General features: G+C 48.2%; 2 protein-coding genes across 2 annotated transcripts in view; one reads left to right on the forward strand and one right to left on the reverse strand.

Moving 5' to 3' along the window:
• The window catches only part of RNF24 (ring finger protein 24), a 35467-nt gene extending 29052 nt beyond the window's left edge, over window positions 1–6415 (forward strand). The window contains exons 4-5 of the mRNA XM_049779410.1: window positions 3585–3664; window positions 5245–6415. Coding sequence (XP_049635367.1) covers window positions 3585–3664; window positions 5245–5383 — 219 coding nt within the window. The 3' untranslated portion in view covers window positions 5384–6415. The remainder of the gene's footprint in view (window positions 1–3584; window positions 3665–5244) is intronic.
• An 8210-nt stretch (window positions 6416–14625) lies between these two features.
• The window catches only part of PANK2 (pantothenate kinase 2), a 37952-nt gene continuing 33039 nt past the window's right edge, over window positions 14626–19538 (reverse strand). The window contains exons 6-7 of the mRNA XM_049779275.1: window positions 19045–19170; window positions 14626–15116 (exon numbers count right to left, since the gene is read on the reverse strand). Of these exons, the coding sequence (XP_049635232.1) occupies window positions 15066–15116; window positions 19045–19170 (177 nt within the window). The 3' untranslated portion in view covers window positions 14626–15065. The remainder of the gene's footprint in view (window positions 15117–19044; window positions 19171–19538) is intronic.

The raw sequence follows: 19538 nt of genomic DNA on the forward strand, positions 1-19538 counted from the left end.
CTGTGGCCTAAAGTTGTAAGAAGCTTGGGCTTAGGGCCGGGCGGTGGCGCTAAAGGTAAGGTGCCTGCCTTGCCTGCGCTAGCCTTGGACGGACCGCGGTTCGATCCCCCGGTGTCCCATATGGTCCCCCAAGCCAGGAGCAACTTCTGAGCACATAGCCAGGAGTAACCCCTGAGCATTACCGGGTGTGGCCCAAAAACCAAAAAAAAAAAAAAAAAAAGAAGCTTGGGCTTAGAGTTGGGCAAACCTGAGGTACCTACAGTGCCACTGCGGGCACCAAATCTAATCCTGGTGACTCTGCTTGTCTGGGATTCGTGTACTGCAGGCACTTTTCTGCCTTGCCAGCTGTGAATACCACAGCTGGAAGATGGGCAAGCATCACATCAAGGGGGCAGCCCCCAATGAGCACTGGAACTAGAACCAGAACATGAGTACTACACACAGTTGGTATCCAACGCCTAGTAAGCACTGCAACTTCCTGAGTTCAGCTTTTATGAACACATCGGCTGTGTGCTAAGCACTACAACTTGATGGGTTTGTTTTGTTTCTTTACTTTTGGCCACACCCAGCGGTGCTGGGGGGTGTTTATTCCTCACTCTGTGCTCAGAAATCACTCTTGGCAGTCTTGGGGGACCATACGGGATGCCGGGGATTGAACCCCAGTCGCCCACGTGCAAGGCAAACACCCTACCCATTGGGTGCTTTTGCTCCGACCCCACAACTTGCTGTTTGAACCTGACGAGCACCAAGCATCCTGGTCAAGCATGTGTGTGATCCCAGGACATCATAAAACTGATAATAATGAAGGGGAAGAAACATAAAAATATATAGCAGTTAAGCACCTGGCAATCCAGCTCCTATTATATACTCAAAGTAATTGAAAACAGAGTTTCATACAAATTGTACAGCAATGTTGCCACAACATTCTTCACAGTAGGAACAGTAGAAGAAATGATAGAAATGAGGTTGAAACAACGCAAATGGCTCTCAACAGATGAAAGGGTAAATAAAATGTGTATGTCCCTAGAATATTTTATTTTAGCCGTAAAAATGAAGTCCTATTCCTGTTACAGCGTGAATGAACCTAATGCATTGCTCCTAAAAGGGGATTCAGATGAAGAAGATCCTTGTGTCTGCTACAATTTCGTGATTCCATTCTAGTCTGGAAATGACAAAAATGACTAATGCATCAGGACAGAATTAGTTAGTGGTTCTGAAGGACTGGGAGAGTGACTGCTGAAGGATCTGGACTTTTCGGAGGCAGATTGACAAAAATGTTCTAAAATAGCAGTAATGGTTGCATGACTTTGCAAATGTACCAAAAATTGCTGAATTATACACTCTTAAAGGGGATGACTATTACTGTACATAGGTTTTTCACTTTCAAAAAGGAACATTCTATCATCGATGTACTAGAAAAGCATCAGAGATGATAAAGGAGTTAAGGCACTTGTCTTTCTATGACTGTTTTCCCACCACTGCTTCCAGAAAATAAGACTGGGCTTGCAAATATCATTCTAACCACAAAATATAGGTAGGCTGGATAGCTTCAGCCCTGCCCGCTTGTCCACCCTGAATTGTGGTAGTTTGGGCAGGTAGTGGCCACCTGAGAGAGGAAGAAACAGAGCCGAGTTCTTAACATGGCAGAGGTCATGCAGCTAAAGGGTGTCAGACCCAAGGAAGGAGCCTAGAGCCAGCTCTCCTGCCTTCTATCTCCCAGCAGTGATGCCAAATCTGGTAACTGTCATTCTTCATGTGAAGATCCTATCTGCTGTTCACAGTATTTACTGCCACCAAGAGCCACGTGTCCTGCTAGGTCATGCCATGTACCCTGACATTGGGTTATCAGGCTAGAGATTAAGAAACCTGTAATAGGGGCCGGAGAGATAGCATGGAGGTAAGGCATTTGCCTTTCATGCAGAAGGTCATCGGTTCGAATCCCGGCGTCCCATATGGTCTCCCGTGCCTGCCAGGAGCAATTTCTGAGCATGGAGCCAGGAATAACCCGAGCACTGCCGGGTGTGACCCAAAAACCACAAAAAAAAAAAAAAAAAAAAAGAAACCTGTAATAGGCTGGCTGAGCATTGGAGCAAGAAATCCCCCTACACTTAAAGAGACAGTACAGAGCTTAAGGCATTTTCCTTGTGAGGCATTCAAGCCTAGTTTGATACCTGTACCACATATGGCCCCCTAGCACTGCTAAGTTGTCCCTGGCACCATTGGAAAAGATCCCCAGCACCAGCAGGTTTACCCCAAATACCCCCCCAACCCATTTTAAAAAATCATGATAGATGATTTGGTCCAGGATACCCTGGTGAACAGGGAGGCTAGCAGGAGTTAAGGCTCGGGCAAAAAATGGAAGTGGGATAGCAGCACTAGCTCCACAACCAGGACCAGCTGCGCACCCCCTGAAGACTGTACTTTCTGTTCTGAACCTCTGTCTGCTCCTTTGTACAGTGGATAAGTGCAGTGGGGCCTCCATGCCCACAAGTAGTGGCTACCACTCAGCCTCCTGTGTGATGGAGGCCTCTCTTCATGTAGTGATGGCCTGTCAAAGTAAGGCCTTCTGCACCATTTACTGAGTATAAAATCGGTAGCTGTCAAATTACTTTAGTTGGTTGGTTTGGGCTTTTGTGCCATGCTCGGCAATGCTCAGTTCTTACCTCTGGCTCTGTGCTCAGGGATCATTCCTGGTGATGTTCAAGAGACCATGTGGGGGGCCGGGCGGTGGCGCTAGAGGTAAGGTGCCTGCCTTGCCTGCGCTAGCCTTGGACGGACCGCAGTTCAATCCCCCGGTGTCCCATATGGTCCCCCAAGCCAGGAGCAACTTCTGAGCGCATAGCCAGGAGTAACCCCTGAGCATTACTGGGTGTGGCCCAAAAACCAAAAAAAAAAAAAAGAGAGAGAGACCATGTGGGGTGCCAGGGATAGAACCCAGGTTGACTGCATGCAAGGCAAGCGTCCCACCCACTGTGCTATCTCCCTAGCCCCCTTGTGAATTTTTTATTTGGGAATAAGGGGAGCACAGATGCGTCGTCTACTACAATTCCAGGATTCCATTCTAGTCTGGAAATGACAAAAATGGCTAATGCATTCCAAACAAAATGTGTGTGATCCCACTGTGACCCCCTGGCTCCCCACTCAGCAATTACTCCTGGCAGGCTCAGAGGACCACATGAGATGCTGGGGATTGAACTCTGGTCAGCCACCCATAAGGCAAGCGCCCTACCACTGCACTGCCTCTCCAGCCAATGAATTACATTTTATGTGGTAGAAACTGATATCCACTACAGGCCATTGTACTGATGAGAGTCCCGGGAAGAATTAGTAACTTAAAAACTGGTCACTACAGACTGTGCCTGTTATCTCTAACCTACACAGGGTGAGGAAGAGGTCTGAACACCGCCCTCAGCTGTGAGACAGACTGCTGCTGCTGCAGTGAGCAGTTGGGCAGCCTCCTCTTCCGCTTTCCTTTAGGGACTTGGGGATCCTCTTCCAAGTCCCACAGGACTCTGGGCCACAGGGGCCTGCAGGTTAATTTGCAGCCTGGGAAAGCCTGCCTCATCTGTGCATTCGTCTTTCAGCTCTGTGCAGTGTGTCTGGAAGACTTCAAGCCTCGCGATGAGTTGGGGATTTGCCCATGTAAGCATGCCTTCCACAGAAAGTGAGTACTGATGGGTGTGGAGTCATTTCTAGGGGACTGAGTCTAAGGCACATCACCCAGCTTACTTGTGAGCTCTGGATCATGGCCAGACAGGCTGAGGTATCTTCATGATGGGTTTCTAGTGCCCAGAGCAGGAAGCACCCGTGGCAGTGGGGAGGAGGAGCTCATGTTTTACAGTGGGACCAGGGTAACAGACCGTGACCTCCACTGCAGGACTTGGGCCAGAGGTCACAGCAAGGATCCCAGGCCCCAAGCAGCTGTCTAAATGGAACTTTCCAACTCAAAAATGCTGTTTCAATGAAAATCAAAATTCTTTTTATTTAGCTTTTGTGCCACTCCCAGCTTCATGCTCAGGGGACCATACAGAGCTGGGGATCGGACCAAGGCCTCCTGTGAAGTTACTTTCAGTCAAAATAATGGCTGCGTGTGGGGGGATATTGAGATGTGTACACTCCCTCTCTGCAGACAGTGCTCCCTTCTCTGGCTACTTTGTGCCTTAAAAAATGTTCTTCCTGGGGCCGGAGGTGTGGCGCAAAGCGGTAAGGCATCTGCCTTGCCGGCGCTAGCCAAGGACGGACCATCGTTCGATCCCCCAGCGTCCCATATGGTCCCCCAAGCCAGGAGCAATTTCTGAGCGCATAGCCAGGAGTAACCCCTGAGCGTCACCAGTGTGACCCAAAAAACAAACAAAAAAAAATTCTTCCTGGGACCTGAGCCATACCGCAGAGCTCAAGCTCTATTGAGTGCTTGCTTTGCAGCCGGCTGACCCAGGTTTGATCCCTGGCATCCCCTAATTACTTCCAGGAGTAATCTCTGAGTGCAGAGCCAGGAATGACTTCTGAGCATCACTGGGTGCCACAGTCCAAAAACCAAAAGAAAGAGAACATTGTTCTTTCTCCAGTTCTCAATCTGGAATGTTTCAGACCCTAAGAGATGTTGCTACAGGGGATTAAGGAGGAGGCTGGGCTTCAATGAGACATTCTCTGCTTCATCCAGAATGAGTGATCCTGCCCTGAAAGGTACTGGGGCACTCTAGAAGGCCTGTTATAGTCACGGGTGCCATGGTGCTTGGAGGACCACCCCCAGCAGTGCTCAGGGCTTCTGGCTATATGCTCAGGGATCACTCTTAATGAGGTTTGGAAAACCATCTAGAATGCCGAGGATGGAATTCTGGGTTGGCCACCTGCAAGGCAAACATCCTACCTGTAGGACTGTTGCTCCTGCCACCCTCAGGATTTTTAAGGGAAGCAGAACACTAAGTGAATATTTTCTGGAAAGGGAACATTGGGCAGATCAGGTTGGGTGACTTGGGGCTGAAGTCATAGTAGAATGGGGTAAAGTATTGCCTTGCATGTGGCTGACCAGGATTTGATCTCCCAGAGTGCAGAGCCAGGAGTAACCCCTGAGCACTGCCAAGTGTGGCCCAAAACAAGTTTAGGCACCCCTGTCCCTGGCCCGGGTTGGGGAGCATCTAGGGACCTCTTCTGCCCAGCAGCCCCTGCCCATCACTGCAGGACCCAGGGGGTCTCCCACTGTGCACAGGCCTGACCTCTCCCCTCCTGCGCTGTCTCCCTCTGCAGGTGCCTTATTAAGTGGCTGGAGGTACGGAAAGTGTGTCCACTCTGCAACATGCCGGTGCTGCAGCTGGCCCAGCTGCACAGTAAGCAGGACCGCGGGCCCCCCCAGGGGCCACTCCCCGGGGCAGAGAACATTGTATAGCGTGTCACTGGACTCAGCTGGGGCGGATCTGCCAACCACATGGAGCCGGGAGGATCACAGGCGGTCTCCACATGGGCTGCTCTCCCTGAGGGCACCAACTGCCTCTTCCTTTGCCTCATGAAGAACTCTTAGGCCAGCTAAGCTGGGAACCCTGACTTCTGGGTCTTGGGACAACCAAAGCCACCCTATCACTAGCCCATGCCAAGCGAAGAGGAGCTGAGAAGCCTGTGGGTTTGGTTCAAGAAACTTCACGTGGGTCTCTTGCTAACTCCGTTACACTTTGTATCCCAGACACTTCTCTCCATGTCTAGCAGCAGGGACGAGAAAAACAAGCACTATAGAAAGGAGCTAGTGCAGGTCTGGGAACCCCCCCCCCCCAGCCTTCTCCACAGCGCTGCCTGCCTTTGCCCTGGTACATGGCCCTGCAGGAAGCTGCAGCAGCTTTAGTCTTGGATGAAGCGTGACCAGCAGCCAGGAGCTGGAGAAGCCGGGCCAGCAAATATTTCAAATTATGTTCCTTCAATAAGGCCATCTTGGACCCCAGGGGCTTTGGTTAAAGCCAAGCAGAAGTGCCCCTTACTACCCCCATTCTCCCTCAGGTCCACACCACTTGCCACATCGTCTGAGCTGGGAAAGGCCTAGTCAGAAGCCATTACCCCTGAGCTCCGCTCTCGCTCACCCACCAAGCCAATTTGCCCAGCAGAAGCCCCCGTGTGGGGTCGGCCTCTGAGCCCATGTTGTCTGTGACCGAGGGCCCCAAGGTGCAACATGGTTCCAGCATAGCTGCCAGCCTGGATCTATGAGGAGTTTGAGACAGGAGCGTCTCAGAATGGCTGAGCCCCGAAGCCACTAAAATGAGAAGAGGGTGCTGATCCTCTTGTCTTCCCCACCAGCCCCTGGGTTCTCTGCCCTCTTGCCCTGTTTCTTCCTAAGAGGAAATGCCTGTCACCGGCTTTTGAACATTTAACGTATCCCAAATAAGGTAGATCCCGGTGTCATTCTGAAGCAGGATCCACTTGTAAATAGTCCAGGCAGCTGGGTTTGGACTTGAGAGAACAGATCAGATCACAAAGTGTCTTTTATAGAAGCGAAGTTGCATGCAGCTCTTTGGCTCCTTCTGTCCAACTTTTCCAGAAATGACTCTGAGTCCATTAGGACTCATGAATAGTGTATAAATCAGTGCTGTGAAGCAGTCAGGTCAGATAGAAAGTTTTTTTTCTACAGCCCTACCATCCAAGTCTTCTGCCTCTCACTGACAGCTTTGCCCCTGCTCTGACCACATGTTCAGTGGGAACTCTTGCTTACAAGTTACGGTACACATTGTCATAGAGGGATGCCAGTATTCCTTGTGGCCTGGCTCCAATTTTTTTCTGGAACCTCGCCTCCAGCTTGGCATGGGAGAGAAAATCTGTCTTTGGCTCATGTGGCTGGGGTCAGAGGAGGGAAATTCCCATTAGTCTGGAATCCAGTTTGGAAAGTTACAGATCCAGTTGGTCAGAGTTGGCTGCAGTGGGTGCCCTCCCTGTGGTATGCAGACTGGACTGCTTATGCAGGTCTGGGAGGCGTGGAATATTTTTCTGTGAAAGCCTTAGTCTCTGTGGTACTGTGAAAAGAACTCTTTGTACACTCCTCCTTCTCACCGTTTCCTGTTCTCTTTGTAGCACAATAGAGTTGAATGCCACATAGCCCAGTTGACAGTGGAATGTTTTCCGTGTCCGGTCAGAAGGCTGCTTGCCCCATTCATGACCAATACCCACCATTCTCTCCGGACTGGCTTTGGGAAAAATGCTCTCATGTCTGGGATTCCTCACACATGGAAAAATTTCCCCTTTTGGGCCATACCCAGCAGTGCTTAGGGTTACTCCTGGCTGTGTTTGGGGGACCATATGGGATTCCAGGGATTGGAGCCAGGTTGGCCTCATGCAAGGCAAGCACTGTACAACACTGTGCTATCGCTCTGGCCCCAAACACAGAATTTTTTTTTGGGGGGGGGGGGTAGGGGTCACACCCAGAGGTGCTCAGGAGTTACTCCTGGCTGTCTGCTCAGAAATAGCTCCTGGCAGGCACGGGGGACCATATGGGACACCGGGATTCGAACCAACCACCTTTGGTCCTGGATCGGCTGCTTGCAAGGCAAACACCGCTGTGCTATCTCTCCGGGCCCAAACACAGAATTTTATTTTATTTTATTTTATTTATTTTTTTAGTTTTTGGGCCACACAGGGCGATGCTCAGGGGTTACTCCTGGCTGTCTGCTCAGAAATAGCTCCTGGCAGGCACGGGGGACCATATGGGACACCAGGATTCGAACCAACCACCTTTGGTCCTGGATTGGCTGCTTGCAAGGCAAACACCGCCGTGCTATCTCTCCGAGCCCCAAACACAGAATTCTTAAGCGCTCTCGGCTGCAAATGATTTCAGCTCACTACTCTTAGAGGAACATGCCTTTCAGCTGCAGTTTTCTATCCTTATATACATAGGGAGGGAAATTCACACCATCTGTGTCATAACTAAAGGCAAGTGGGGACAGTCAGTACAGAGAACTGGCTGTCTTCATTTTGGCCATTTGAGAAACAAGACCCCTGTCCACTACCCCCCTTGAGCCCCTCACGGTGCTGCCATGCCCCCACAGCTGTCCCTTATATGTTTATTTGGAGGCCAGACCTAGCAATGCTTGGGGGACTACATGGGATGCTGGGAATCAAGTGCTGATTTGGGCACATGAAAGGCAAATGCTTTACTGGCTATGCTATCGCTGCGGTCCCAAGGTGCCCCCTCACATGACCTCAACACTAGTGAATGTGAGATTATTTGGGAAGGGGCAGCCAACTCAATTTACAAGACCAAAACATGATTTAGCTACACTTTCCCCCTCCCACCCAGTTGCTGCCCTCCCACTGGGGAGTAGTCACTGTGCCCATTAGCACTCCTCTTAGCTTGGTATCCTACAGCAAGGCCAGTTGTCAGTTCCCACGATTCTTTGCACCACCCAAGTGATTTGTTCCTCATTTCTCAGAACTTACCTGAATTGCACTGCCCAAACTAAGTGGCTATGACTTGTCTTCCTTTATTGTTTTGATTTGGCACCACCCAGCATTGCTTAGGCTCTGCATTCAAGAATTACTCTTGGCAGACTAATAGAGGAGGGATCCTAGATGGTGCGAAGGAGCAAACCTGCCTCCCTATCCATTGTACTATCACTGTGACCCCTGCCTAGACTCTTAAGATCAGTCCTGGAGGGACAAGGTTAAATCTCTATTCAAAATGACTCAACAGCCCCCTCAGGGAGGCTGCCTTTCCCAGGCCTATTTCCCTGGGTACTGGTCTTTAATTTCTCCAAACAGGCCACTGGCTAGTGACAAGCTTTCTTCTCAACCTTGTGTCTTAGCTCAGATTGGGTGATACTGGAGTTCACCTGGACACCCCAGGGGCTGAATCATTCATTACCCAGTGCTACCAGAGGTTCAAGGAATTCAGCTGATTTAGAAATCAAACCAGCCTGATCCTGCCCAAGTAGGTATACAATACAGTGCAAGTGCTCTACCTCCTTTCTTTGTGACCCTGTGATCTAGGTAGGGATATGAGCAGCTAACTTTGAAAATCTGTGCTTGCCTAGCTAGACAATAGTGATGGCCAGATGGGGGCAGTCTGGGCTGAGGCATGCAAGGATCAGGGCCTGCAATTTTGTTAACATGGTCCTTTGTCCATGTCAATCCCCTCCTCGAGTACGTTCAGGCCCTGTCTCTCCACAGGCAGATTGAGGCACTATTGAGGTGGGTGGTTTTAGATCCTGGGGACACTGAGCTTTGGATGAGCTCTAGAGTTGGTCATCTCCAGGGCCCAAAAGCATCTGAGCATCCCAAAAGAGCTGTAGCCATATATATATATATATATATATATATATATATATATATATATATATATATATATATATATATATATATATATATATATATATATATATATATATTTTATCTGAAAGGTTTCTTGGGACTTGTGAAATACAACCAGGACAGCATGCCCAGAGTCCTAGGAGAAAAAATGCTTAATTACTGGAATCACTACCCCAGACACACTATTAGCCACCCCAGTCCTTTGGGCAAGGTGAACCCCTCAGAGGTCTAGGCCTGCTCCAGCAGTTCCCTTGTCAGACTTGCAGGTTAACTACCATGTTCAGAACCCCAACCCAGGATCCTGCATAGTTTTTCCCCAGTTCCAGAGTCTCTGCCACCTTTTCCCTATTTAACTTGGTCATCTCTACCTGCCCTCAATGCTCCTATTCAGTGGCTCAACCAGGCATATTCCTTCCTTGGTTTGAAGATAAACCTTTCTCACACTTGTTTCTTCTTCCTTGCATCTGACTTCAACCCAAGCCACTTACACATCCCATCAGTTTCTTCCAGGTACTTAGGCAAACAGAAGCACACACAGGTGGAAGGTGTTATGTGTTTCGGCCCATGTAAGCCACTTTATTCAAGATATAAGGATCCCAGAAGAACCACAAGTGTGCCTAGAATGGTGAGACTTTTTTTTTTTTTTTTTTTTTTGGCTGCTTCAGGCTGCACTCTGCTGTGCTCAGGGCTTACTCCTGGCATGCTCAGGGAACCATATGGAGTTCCAGGGCAGCCCTTGTGCAAGGCAAGCGAGCACCTTACCGCACTATACTAACTCCAGCTCCTGATTTCACATTCTTTCTGAATACATTTTGGCAATTGCAGCATACTGGGAGGAAGAGTAGTTTTGTTTGGGGCCATACCCGGCAATGCTCAGGGTTACTCCTGGCTCTATATTCAGAAATTACTCTGGTGGTGTTCAGGGAAAAATATAGGATGCCAAGAATCAAATCCAGGTTGGCCATATGCAATACAAGTCCTCTGGTCTTTTTGTACAGGTTTGCAGCTACAGCCCCTGATTTGGCACGTACATTCAAGAGTAGGCCTTGTCACAGTGACATTGGCAGGAGTCTGACCAGTCCCACCCATCATCTTGACTGCTTCCAAGCACCTAGCAGTGGTGCCATCCACCTCCAGCTATCGTGATTTCTTAAGATGAGGGAGGTGCCTAAAAAGCAGCCAACTGAAGGCTGCAGCATAACTTAGGGCTGTCAGATGCCTTCAGAATAATCCCTAGCCAAACCTAAATGAACGTTCAAGTTCTTGGATCTCTTCGTGTTAAGCAGTATATCCTCCATAATTCTTCCTCACCCTAAGTTTATCTTACAAGTTACCCCCTGGTTAACCTTTTTCAGCACTTTATTTTTTGACCCTGCAAGATGGATCAAGTCTGTCCACTCGAGGGGCTGGAGAAATAGCTTGGAGGTAAGGCGTTTGCCTTGCATACAGTACCATGGTTCGAATCCCAGCATCCCATATGGTCCCCCGAGCCTGCCGAGAGCTATTTCTGAGTGTGGAGCCAGGGGTATAACCCGAGTGCTGCCGGGTGTGACCCGAAAGCCAAAAAATCTGTCCACTTGACCATAGTCCCGCCCTGTGTCCTGTACACAGAGCCACCCAAGAACCGTCTCCAGAATAAAAGTACAACTTGACCATGACTGGTACTTAAGTGAAACTTGAGCCTTTCATGACTTGGTGGCCGAGTTGGTGTTTCACGTGGGCTGGAGATTTAAGAGGTGTCACACTGGAGTGCAGTTCGCAGCTGGCCACTGCAGAACTCCTGGTCCTGAGGCGGTATAGACGACAGCACATGCACGTGCTGAGGATGCTTCCATTGGAGGTGTATGGAAGAAGTGGAGACTTGCTAGGAACAGTCCAGTTCAGCCATTTCCGTCGATTCGCCTTCACCCAGCTACTAAACTAGGCTCGAGAAACCAGTGCTTACCTCCATAGATGTGGTCGATAAACCAGCACCTAGAGCTGTGGGCCTTCCAGTATCAAGGCCCGAGCTTGGCTGAAATCCCCCACAGAAACCCTAGTGGCTGCATGTCATGGGCTAGCTGTCCTGTGTTCTGCTCTCCTAGGCCGATCACTGGGCAGTGTTAAAAAAGTCCCTCTTGGCGAGTCTCGTTTTCGAGTGTTTCCTGCCATCTCTGGATCTCAGTACATTACCCCAGGAAGGTGGTTGGTTACCTTCATGTTCGTTTTCGTTTATTTTGGCCCACTGCGGCATGACTAGACATCATGTTACTCCTTCAAAAGGTTTATGAAGCACTGAGCCTGCCTTGGGTTTCATAGACGTGTTGTACACTAAGAATTCTGCAGCAGAATATTTTTAAACATCCGCAGGGTTTTTTTGTAAGCTATATTTTTGTATATTTAATTGCTATTTTAAAATTTTAATGCATTTTTGGCTAATTACTCGTTTTAAGAACAAAACATGCATGTAACTGACTTAAAAAGTAAATAAAGAGGGGCTGGAGAGATAGCATGGAGGTAAGGCGTTTGCCTTTCATGCAAGAGGTCATCGGTTCGAATCCCAGCGTCCCATATGGTCCCCCGTGCCTGCCAGGAGCAATTTCTGAGCATGGAGCCAGGAGTAACCCCTGAGCACTGCCGGGTGTGACCCAAAAACCACAAAAAAAAAAAAAAAAAAAAAAAAAAAAAAAAAGTAAATAAAGAGCGGATTTGGAAAACTGTTGCACGTGGCGCCTGATTCCAGAGCGCACAGGCCCTACCCTCACTGATCCCCATGTAGCAAGTCAGCCACTGAGAGGTGTGGCTATGGTCAAGTTAGAGGGTGGGAGGAGGGGCTCCAAGACCGTCCCTTACTGGTGAGGCGCAAAGGGTGTGCTGAGAACCAGAGCACTGTGTCCCCACCATCAGTGCTTAGAGGGAACAAGAGGCCAAAAATAACCCAGGTCTCTGACCATTCCTAGAGCTGGAAACATCAGCTCTTCAGCCAGAGACCTGTCAGTCATCAGCAACTCCCTTTCCTACAGCCCCTCCTCACTCCATGGACTTGGGGAAACTGCTCCTCTACGTCACTCATATGTTCACGCAGCCCAACTGGGCCTCTGATACTAGGGCCACACCAACAATGCCCAGGATTTACTCTTGACGTGGCTCAGTGGACCGGCAATGTGGGGTGCTGGGGACTAATCAATCCCAGGTCAGCCACATGCAAGGCAAACACCGTACCAGCTGTACTATTGTTCCTTTACTATCTGGGTATCATAAACCATTTTTGAAGTGCTCCCTAACCCCCCCTTCTCCCACTCAGCTGCTTTCCAGCTGATTCCTCCTCTGCCCAGGTCTCTCTCTACCTTGCCTCAATTACAGCTTACTTCCCCACTTGCACACCATCTCTGACCGCTCAGCTCCAACTCATACCCAGCTACTGGATGCAAAATGGGGCAACCCAGTAAGCCCAAACGCGTCACAGAATGTCATGTGCCCATCCTGACTCACTACTGAGCATGTCATGTGAAGTCACAATGCCCCACCCTGCTACCATTCATGGACAGGTCAGTGGCTGACTGCAGAGGGTTTACAATGCAGCAACCGAGCTGGACAAGTGGATGTGACAGGACACTCACTTCACAGAAACTGAATCAGTGAATAAGAGGCCAGGAAGTGGGCAATTTTGGATGTAGATGCTCTCAGAAAGCACAACTGCTGAAGAAACTAGTGAAGGCAAAGCAGGTGTTGCCTTGGGGCTGAGTTCAGAGGTGAGAGCTGGATCAGACATTCTGCACTAGAATTTAAACAATTCAAACAGCAGTGGAGGGAGAGACTTCGGACTGAGCCTGAGAGCTGGTGAGGTCTAATGGCCCTTAGAGGAATCAACTGGCAGAGGCCAAGGGCCAGGGAGCAAGAGTTCTGCAGGATGAAGGTGAGGGCTGAGGACTGCCACAACCACAGCAACCCGCCAGAAAGGGGGAAGGGCACAAGCCTAAGAGTAGCACCGGTGGATGGGAAGATGCATGCAGGTGGAAGGAGCGCCCAAGTCTGAGCCCTCCTCCTCAGTCACAAGGACAGAACATTGCACAACAGCGGTGAAAACACTGGCAAAATCCAGTGGGCGCAGCTGGCAGCCCAAGTGGGCCTCCACAAGCAGCAGTTGACTCCCTCTCATTCTGCCTTCTCCAGAGGTCTCTGCCCAAACGTGGCATAAAGGGCCTTGAGAAGCACAACCATGGTAGCAGTGAGTGGTAGCACAACTTTTGGTGGTCATGAGAGTGCAGGTGGGGACACCAAGTGCTCGACTGAAAGTTGTCCACCTGAGGTCTGCGCAACAGGCCAGGAAGTGGCGACTAGGGATGAGACCCAGCAGAATCCCTCCAGCTCTAAAAACTAGAGGCAAGTTGCACGCGCACTTACAGACACGAACATATATTGTAATACAGATGTTACACACACACACACACACACACACACACACACACACACACACACACACACACACACACACACACACACACACGGAGAGCAGGAATAAATGCTCCTGGCCCCGCCTGTGCCAGTGGGTCACTTGACCTTCCTGATCCCACCCCACTCTAAATCTACCCCACCTAAACCATAAGCCTGAGTTTGGGGATTCCTTTCAGGTCAAAGGCTGAGTCAGAAAGGCCCTTTATTGCCTACAATAGTGGTGCAGAAACTAAATGTACAAAATAAGATACAAAGTTTGCTCTAGCTTCAGTGGAGGTTTTCTAAATTATCTGCATAGCAGAAACAAAATGTCCCAAACAGCCAGACCCTGGGATGAGACTCAGGGGTAGACAGAGCACATGCCTGGGGCCTGCTGCAAGGCCCCCTCTGGTTCCACTGCACTGCTGGGTGTGGCCCTGATGCCCCACTCCCAGCACCATCCGGCACATCACTGCCTTGAGCGGCCCCCACAAGTACCGTCTTTCATCTTAAGTCAATCAAATCAGTATGAAAACCTCTCAAGCCACCTTCTGAGTCTGCTGCACACTGCCACGAAGCCAGCCTGACAGGCAGTTTCCCACAAGTTGGAAACCTCAGAGAAGAGAAGGAAAGGCCTCTGGCTCCTCCCCAAGGGCTGATCAGTGGGCAGTTCAAGTCCTCCACTTCCACCAGCTGCCTGCAGACACTGGTTCGAGGGCATGTCTCGTCAGGTCAGTCTTCCAGAGATTTTCTTGACTAGACAACTTACTTCCCTGTCCTGTGATGCAGGGACACCGAGGAAGCCCCACTTTTACTGGGCAAAGGCATCCAGAGTTGCCCACCCTCACATTTGAGAGTTCAATGGGCAGAAAAGCAGCTACGTTCTGACATTCTCAGAACCCTGGAATAAAACACATTTTCATGGTACACCAAGACTACATACAGGAGAGTAATGCACAGATAATTTCCAAGGCCATATTGTCAACATGGTGGTTAGTTTAGGAACAGAGTAGCTTGCTTTACACTGAGCCAAATTCAAGTGGGACAAAAAACCATTAGCTCAACACAGAAGAGCTAAGAGTCTCCCCTGAAGGGACTCCAGGGAGTGTGTGCTCTATTTCAAAACCAAGCAAGTTTAAGGAGGCCACACTCAAGAACATGGCAAATCCTCCTGCCATGGCTAGGGGAGGGTTTTTTTTTTTTTTTTTTTTTTGGTTGGTTTATCTTTAGACTGAATTTTTAAGGGTTTATCTTCATGGCTTAAAAAATACACTTGTCCTTTCTTGCTTTGATTCAGGCAATAAACAATCATAAAAGTGAATCTCCTTAAAAAATCCACAATGTAGAAGGTTCCAGGAACTTCTCCCCAGTAATGATCAGGGGATCTTCAGCAGCTCAAGAAGTGCTCCAACCGCTCCAAAATAACCCTGAGGGGGAAAAACAAAAACCAAAATAAGCAATTTCCCAATGACTTAAATTGCAACACACAAGATTACTCAGTCCAAGTCCCCGATCCAAAATCCTGACTGCCACCTTCCTTTGACTCTAGTGCTACAGAGTCCAAGATTGGTCCGGAGTGGAGCAGAGTGGCTCTGAGGACATTCAGACTGGGAAGAGCCATCAGTGACATGAGTCACTCTACATGGCCGCCTCGAGCCTGCAGTGAGGCAAACCCTGACTGGCAGTTAGGATGGCAGTGGGCTGTGACCTGGGCAGTGGGACGTGAGGCCTGGGGCACCTGGGGATAGGTAAGAAATGGAGGGGATGGGGCCGGGCGGTGGCGCTAGAGGTAAGGTGCCTGCCTTGCCTGCGCTAGCCTTGGACGGACCACGGTTCGATCCCCCGGCGTCCCATATGGTCGTCCCCCAAGCCAGGAGCAACTTCTGAGCACATAGCCAGGAGTAACCCCTGAGCGTTACCAGGTGTGGCCCAAAAAAAAAAAGAACTGGGAAATGGGGGCCGGAGCGGTTGCACAAGCGGTAAGGCATCTGCCTTGCCTGCACTAGCTAGGACGGACCTGGTTTGGATCCTCAGGGTCCCATAAGATCCCCCAAGCCAGGAGTGATTTCTGAGCGCATAGCCAGGAGTAACCCTTGAGCATCACCAGGTGTGGCCCAAAAACCAAAACCAAAACAAACAACAAAAAAAGCAGGGACACAGAAGAAAGAGGGTTGCCCTCCATACATGGTGCCATACCCATCACATACCAAAAGAACGTGGATGCCTGGCCTGTAACATGGTGGCCTAAAGACTCACTGGCCCAGGTGGAGACAAGAGTGTCCAAGGCAACATGAAATGGGGACCTATACCACAGAGGAGCCCAAGGCACGCAGAGGCTAGAGTAAGAGGTGCGGCAGTGAGGGAGGACAAGTGCCAGGCCAGCTCTGGAAACAAGTAACTATCGGAAAGGACTAAAAACCAAGAGAGGAGGCCGGAGCAGTATCTGGCTCTTGCTCTGGACTAGTTCCTGACAGTGCTCAGGGAACTATACACAGTGCTTGAAATCAACCTGGGTGGGCTAGATGCGAAACAAACACCCTTCCTGCTGTATTCTGATGTACTAGCAGTGCATCTACACACTACTAGTGTGTAGACAGGAGAATATTTTAAAACTGAGAGCCAAAAATAAACTTCCACAATGCAGCAACAGCACAAACAGAACAGCAGTGGTAGTAACCAGAGAAGAAAACGAAGTGTGAAGTACAGGACAAACTAAAAAGCGAGGAAGGTGGTCAGAGGTAGAAACTTACAGTTAGTAAGTATTGAGAATGTCGGGAGACAATAGTCCAGCCTACATGACTGTGGCATACAGGTGTCAAGAGATGACTCCGAATTCTCACAAGAGGGCTTTTCTTTCTGTCTCCATCTAAGAAGATGCACATTAACTGAACTGACTATGGCAGTTACAACATGTGACTCAGACATGTGACTGCAAAAGACAAGCCTCACATGTATGAGGGCTGAATGTGATCACATACATGACACTTAAAAAACCAAAAGATGAGACTAAAATGAGAGTACAGAGGGTAGTGTGTACTTGCATGTGATCAACTCAGGTTTAATCTGCATCATCCCAAATGGTCCTCAAGCATACCAGGAATAATTTTTCAGTGCAGAGAGCCAAGAGTGTCCTGTACATGGCTCAAAAAAATCTAGACAGAGCGATAGCACAGCAGCTGTCTTGCACACAGCCTCGGCATCCTATATGTACCTTGAGCTCACCAGGAATACAGAGCTAGGAATAACCCCTGAGTACCACTGTTGTGCAGCCCCAATACAAAAACAAACAAAAAATCGAAAAGGGGGACCTGAGCAGTGGTGCAAGCAGTAGGGCTTTTGCCTTACGGCACTAACCTAGACCAAAATTCAATCGCTTGGCATCCCATATGGTCCCTCAAGCCAGGAGCAATTTCTGAGCGCATAGCCAGGAGTAACCCGAGTGTGTCACCGTGTGGGCCCAAAAACAAACAAAAAATTTCTAAAGAATTTTAAATAGTTTTGGAGCTGGAGAGATAGCATGAAGGTGGGGCATTTGCCCTGCATGCAGAAGGATGTTGGTTCAAATCCTGGCATCCCAAATGATCTCCTCAACCTGCCAGGAGCAATTTCTGAGCACAGAGCCAGGAGTAACTCCTAAGCAATGGTGGGTGTGACCCCCCAAAAAAATTTAAATAGCTTTAAAACCAAGTACTGGGCTCTTCAGACTAGTGAGATAAAAAGGCCAGTTTTCAGCAACAAAAACAATTCTTCAGATACACGAAGACAGATGTTTGTCCCTTGGTTATATTCCCCAATATATTAGTCTAACATATTCCTTTTTTTTTTCTTTTCTTTTTTTCTTTTCTTGTTTTTGGGTCACACATGGCAGCACTCAGGTTACTCCTGGCATTCTCGGGAGACCATATGGGATGCCGAGATTCGAACCACCGTCCTTCTGCATGCAAGACAAATGCCTTACCTCCATGTTATCTCTCTGGCCCCTGGTCTAACATATTCTAAACTAAGAAACTAGTTAGGAATTGGCCTAACAGGAGAAATGGTCATATACAATCGACAGACAAGACAATGCCTCAGTTAATTCTAGAGAGATTCAGACTTGTACTGAACTGGTTGTAAAAATCTGTTTAATTAAAAATTGGTAAAAATATATATTCACTTAAAAATAAGTGCTAAGTTTGCCTAAAAAAAGAAATCAAGGGTTTAGGATGTTACTCAATGATAAGCATATAATGTCAATTAAGCAGAATATCAGACACATAGGCAAAAACATGCAATGATATTTGTCAGTTATTTTTCTTTAGAAATGGGCAAAATTGGGGCCGGAGAGATAGCATAATGGTAGGGCATTTGCCTTGCACACAGATGGAACGGTGGTTCGAATCCGGGCATCCCATATGGTCCCCAGAGCCTGCCAGGAGCGATTTCTGAGTGTAGAGCCAGGAGGAACCCCTTGAGCGTTGCCAGGTATGACCCAAAAACCAAAAAAATAAAATAAAAAATATAAAAACAAAAATCTTTTCAAGTAACCAAAGAAAACAAGCTATGTTCTATGTCGGAAAGGGGTTCAAAGATAAAAACAGGGAAAGGTTTTATCCTAAAATACAAAATTAAATAGGATTTCTTTCCTTTTTTTTTTTGAAAAAGTGAAAACAATATGGAAATTCCTCAAAAAAACTGGAAATTGAGCTCCCATATGATCCAACTATACTACTCCTAAGGATAGACATAGACCCTATGAACATAAAAACACAACACAAAAATGCCTTCTGCGCATCTATATTCACTGCATTGCTACTTGCAGAATCTGGAAGCAACCAAGATGCCCTTCAACAGATGAAAGGCTAAAGAAACTTTGGTATATATACACAATGGAATATTTGCAGCTGTCAGGAGAGATGAGGTCATGACATTTTCCTATACATGGATGTACATGAAATCTATTATGTTGAGTGAAATAAATCAGAGGGAGAGAGACACAAAATAGTCTCACCCATCTATGGGTTTGAAGAAAAATAAAAGACATTATTGAAATTAATCCCAGAGATGAGGGACAGAAGGACCAGCTCACGATAGGAAGCTCACCACAAAGAGTGGTGAGTGCAGTTAGAGAAATAACTATACTGAGATCTATCATAACAATGTCAATGAGTGAAGGAAGTAGAAAGCCCGTCTCAAATACAGGCGGGGGAGGGGAGGGAGGAGAAAGATGGGGGCACAGTGAAAGGAATATGGCACTAGTGAAGAAGGGGTGTTCTATTTATGACTGAAATCCAACTACAATCGTATTTGTGATCACAGTGTTAAATAGATAAATAATACTATTAAAAAAAACAAAAAATAAAGAAATCTGCTTACCTCATGTTCTGAAAAAAGTGCTTTCAATTGTCCCTTGGACCAATAATCCAAAGCATATGCCAAAAGCCGCATGGCGATCGTATTGATTCTCAAGAAATTTCCAACAAATACCACCTGGTTAATGTTCTGAGCACATCAAAAACAGGAAATTAGTCTTCATCATCGTTTCTGTTCCCTCCAAGCAGCTACCCCGACAGCAAAGCACATGTACACAGCCCTGAAAAAGCTGCGTGACTGATCACACTTTCACATTTGGCCCAGTTGTGACAAGGATATTTAAATTGGATTGGCCACAAAGAATACCAGACAATGTCATAGGAGAACACAAATTAGGAAAACCTTTGTACTGTTTTGTTTTGGGGCCACACCCAGAAGCACTCAGGGGTCACTCTGAGCTCAGAAATCACTCCTGGAAGGCTTGAAGGACCATATGGGATGCCAGGTCAGCTGTGTGCAAGACAAATGCCCTACTCACTGTGCTATCTCTCCGCGCC

Source organism: Suncus etruscus, chromosome 9 (genome assembly GCF_024139225.1).
Source record: "Suncus etruscus isolate mSunEtr1 chromosome 9, mSunEtr1.pri.cur, whole genome shotgun sequence".
Lineage (NCBI taxonomy): Eukaryota > Metazoa > Chordata > Mammalia > Eulipotyphla > Soricidae > Suncus > Suncus etruscus.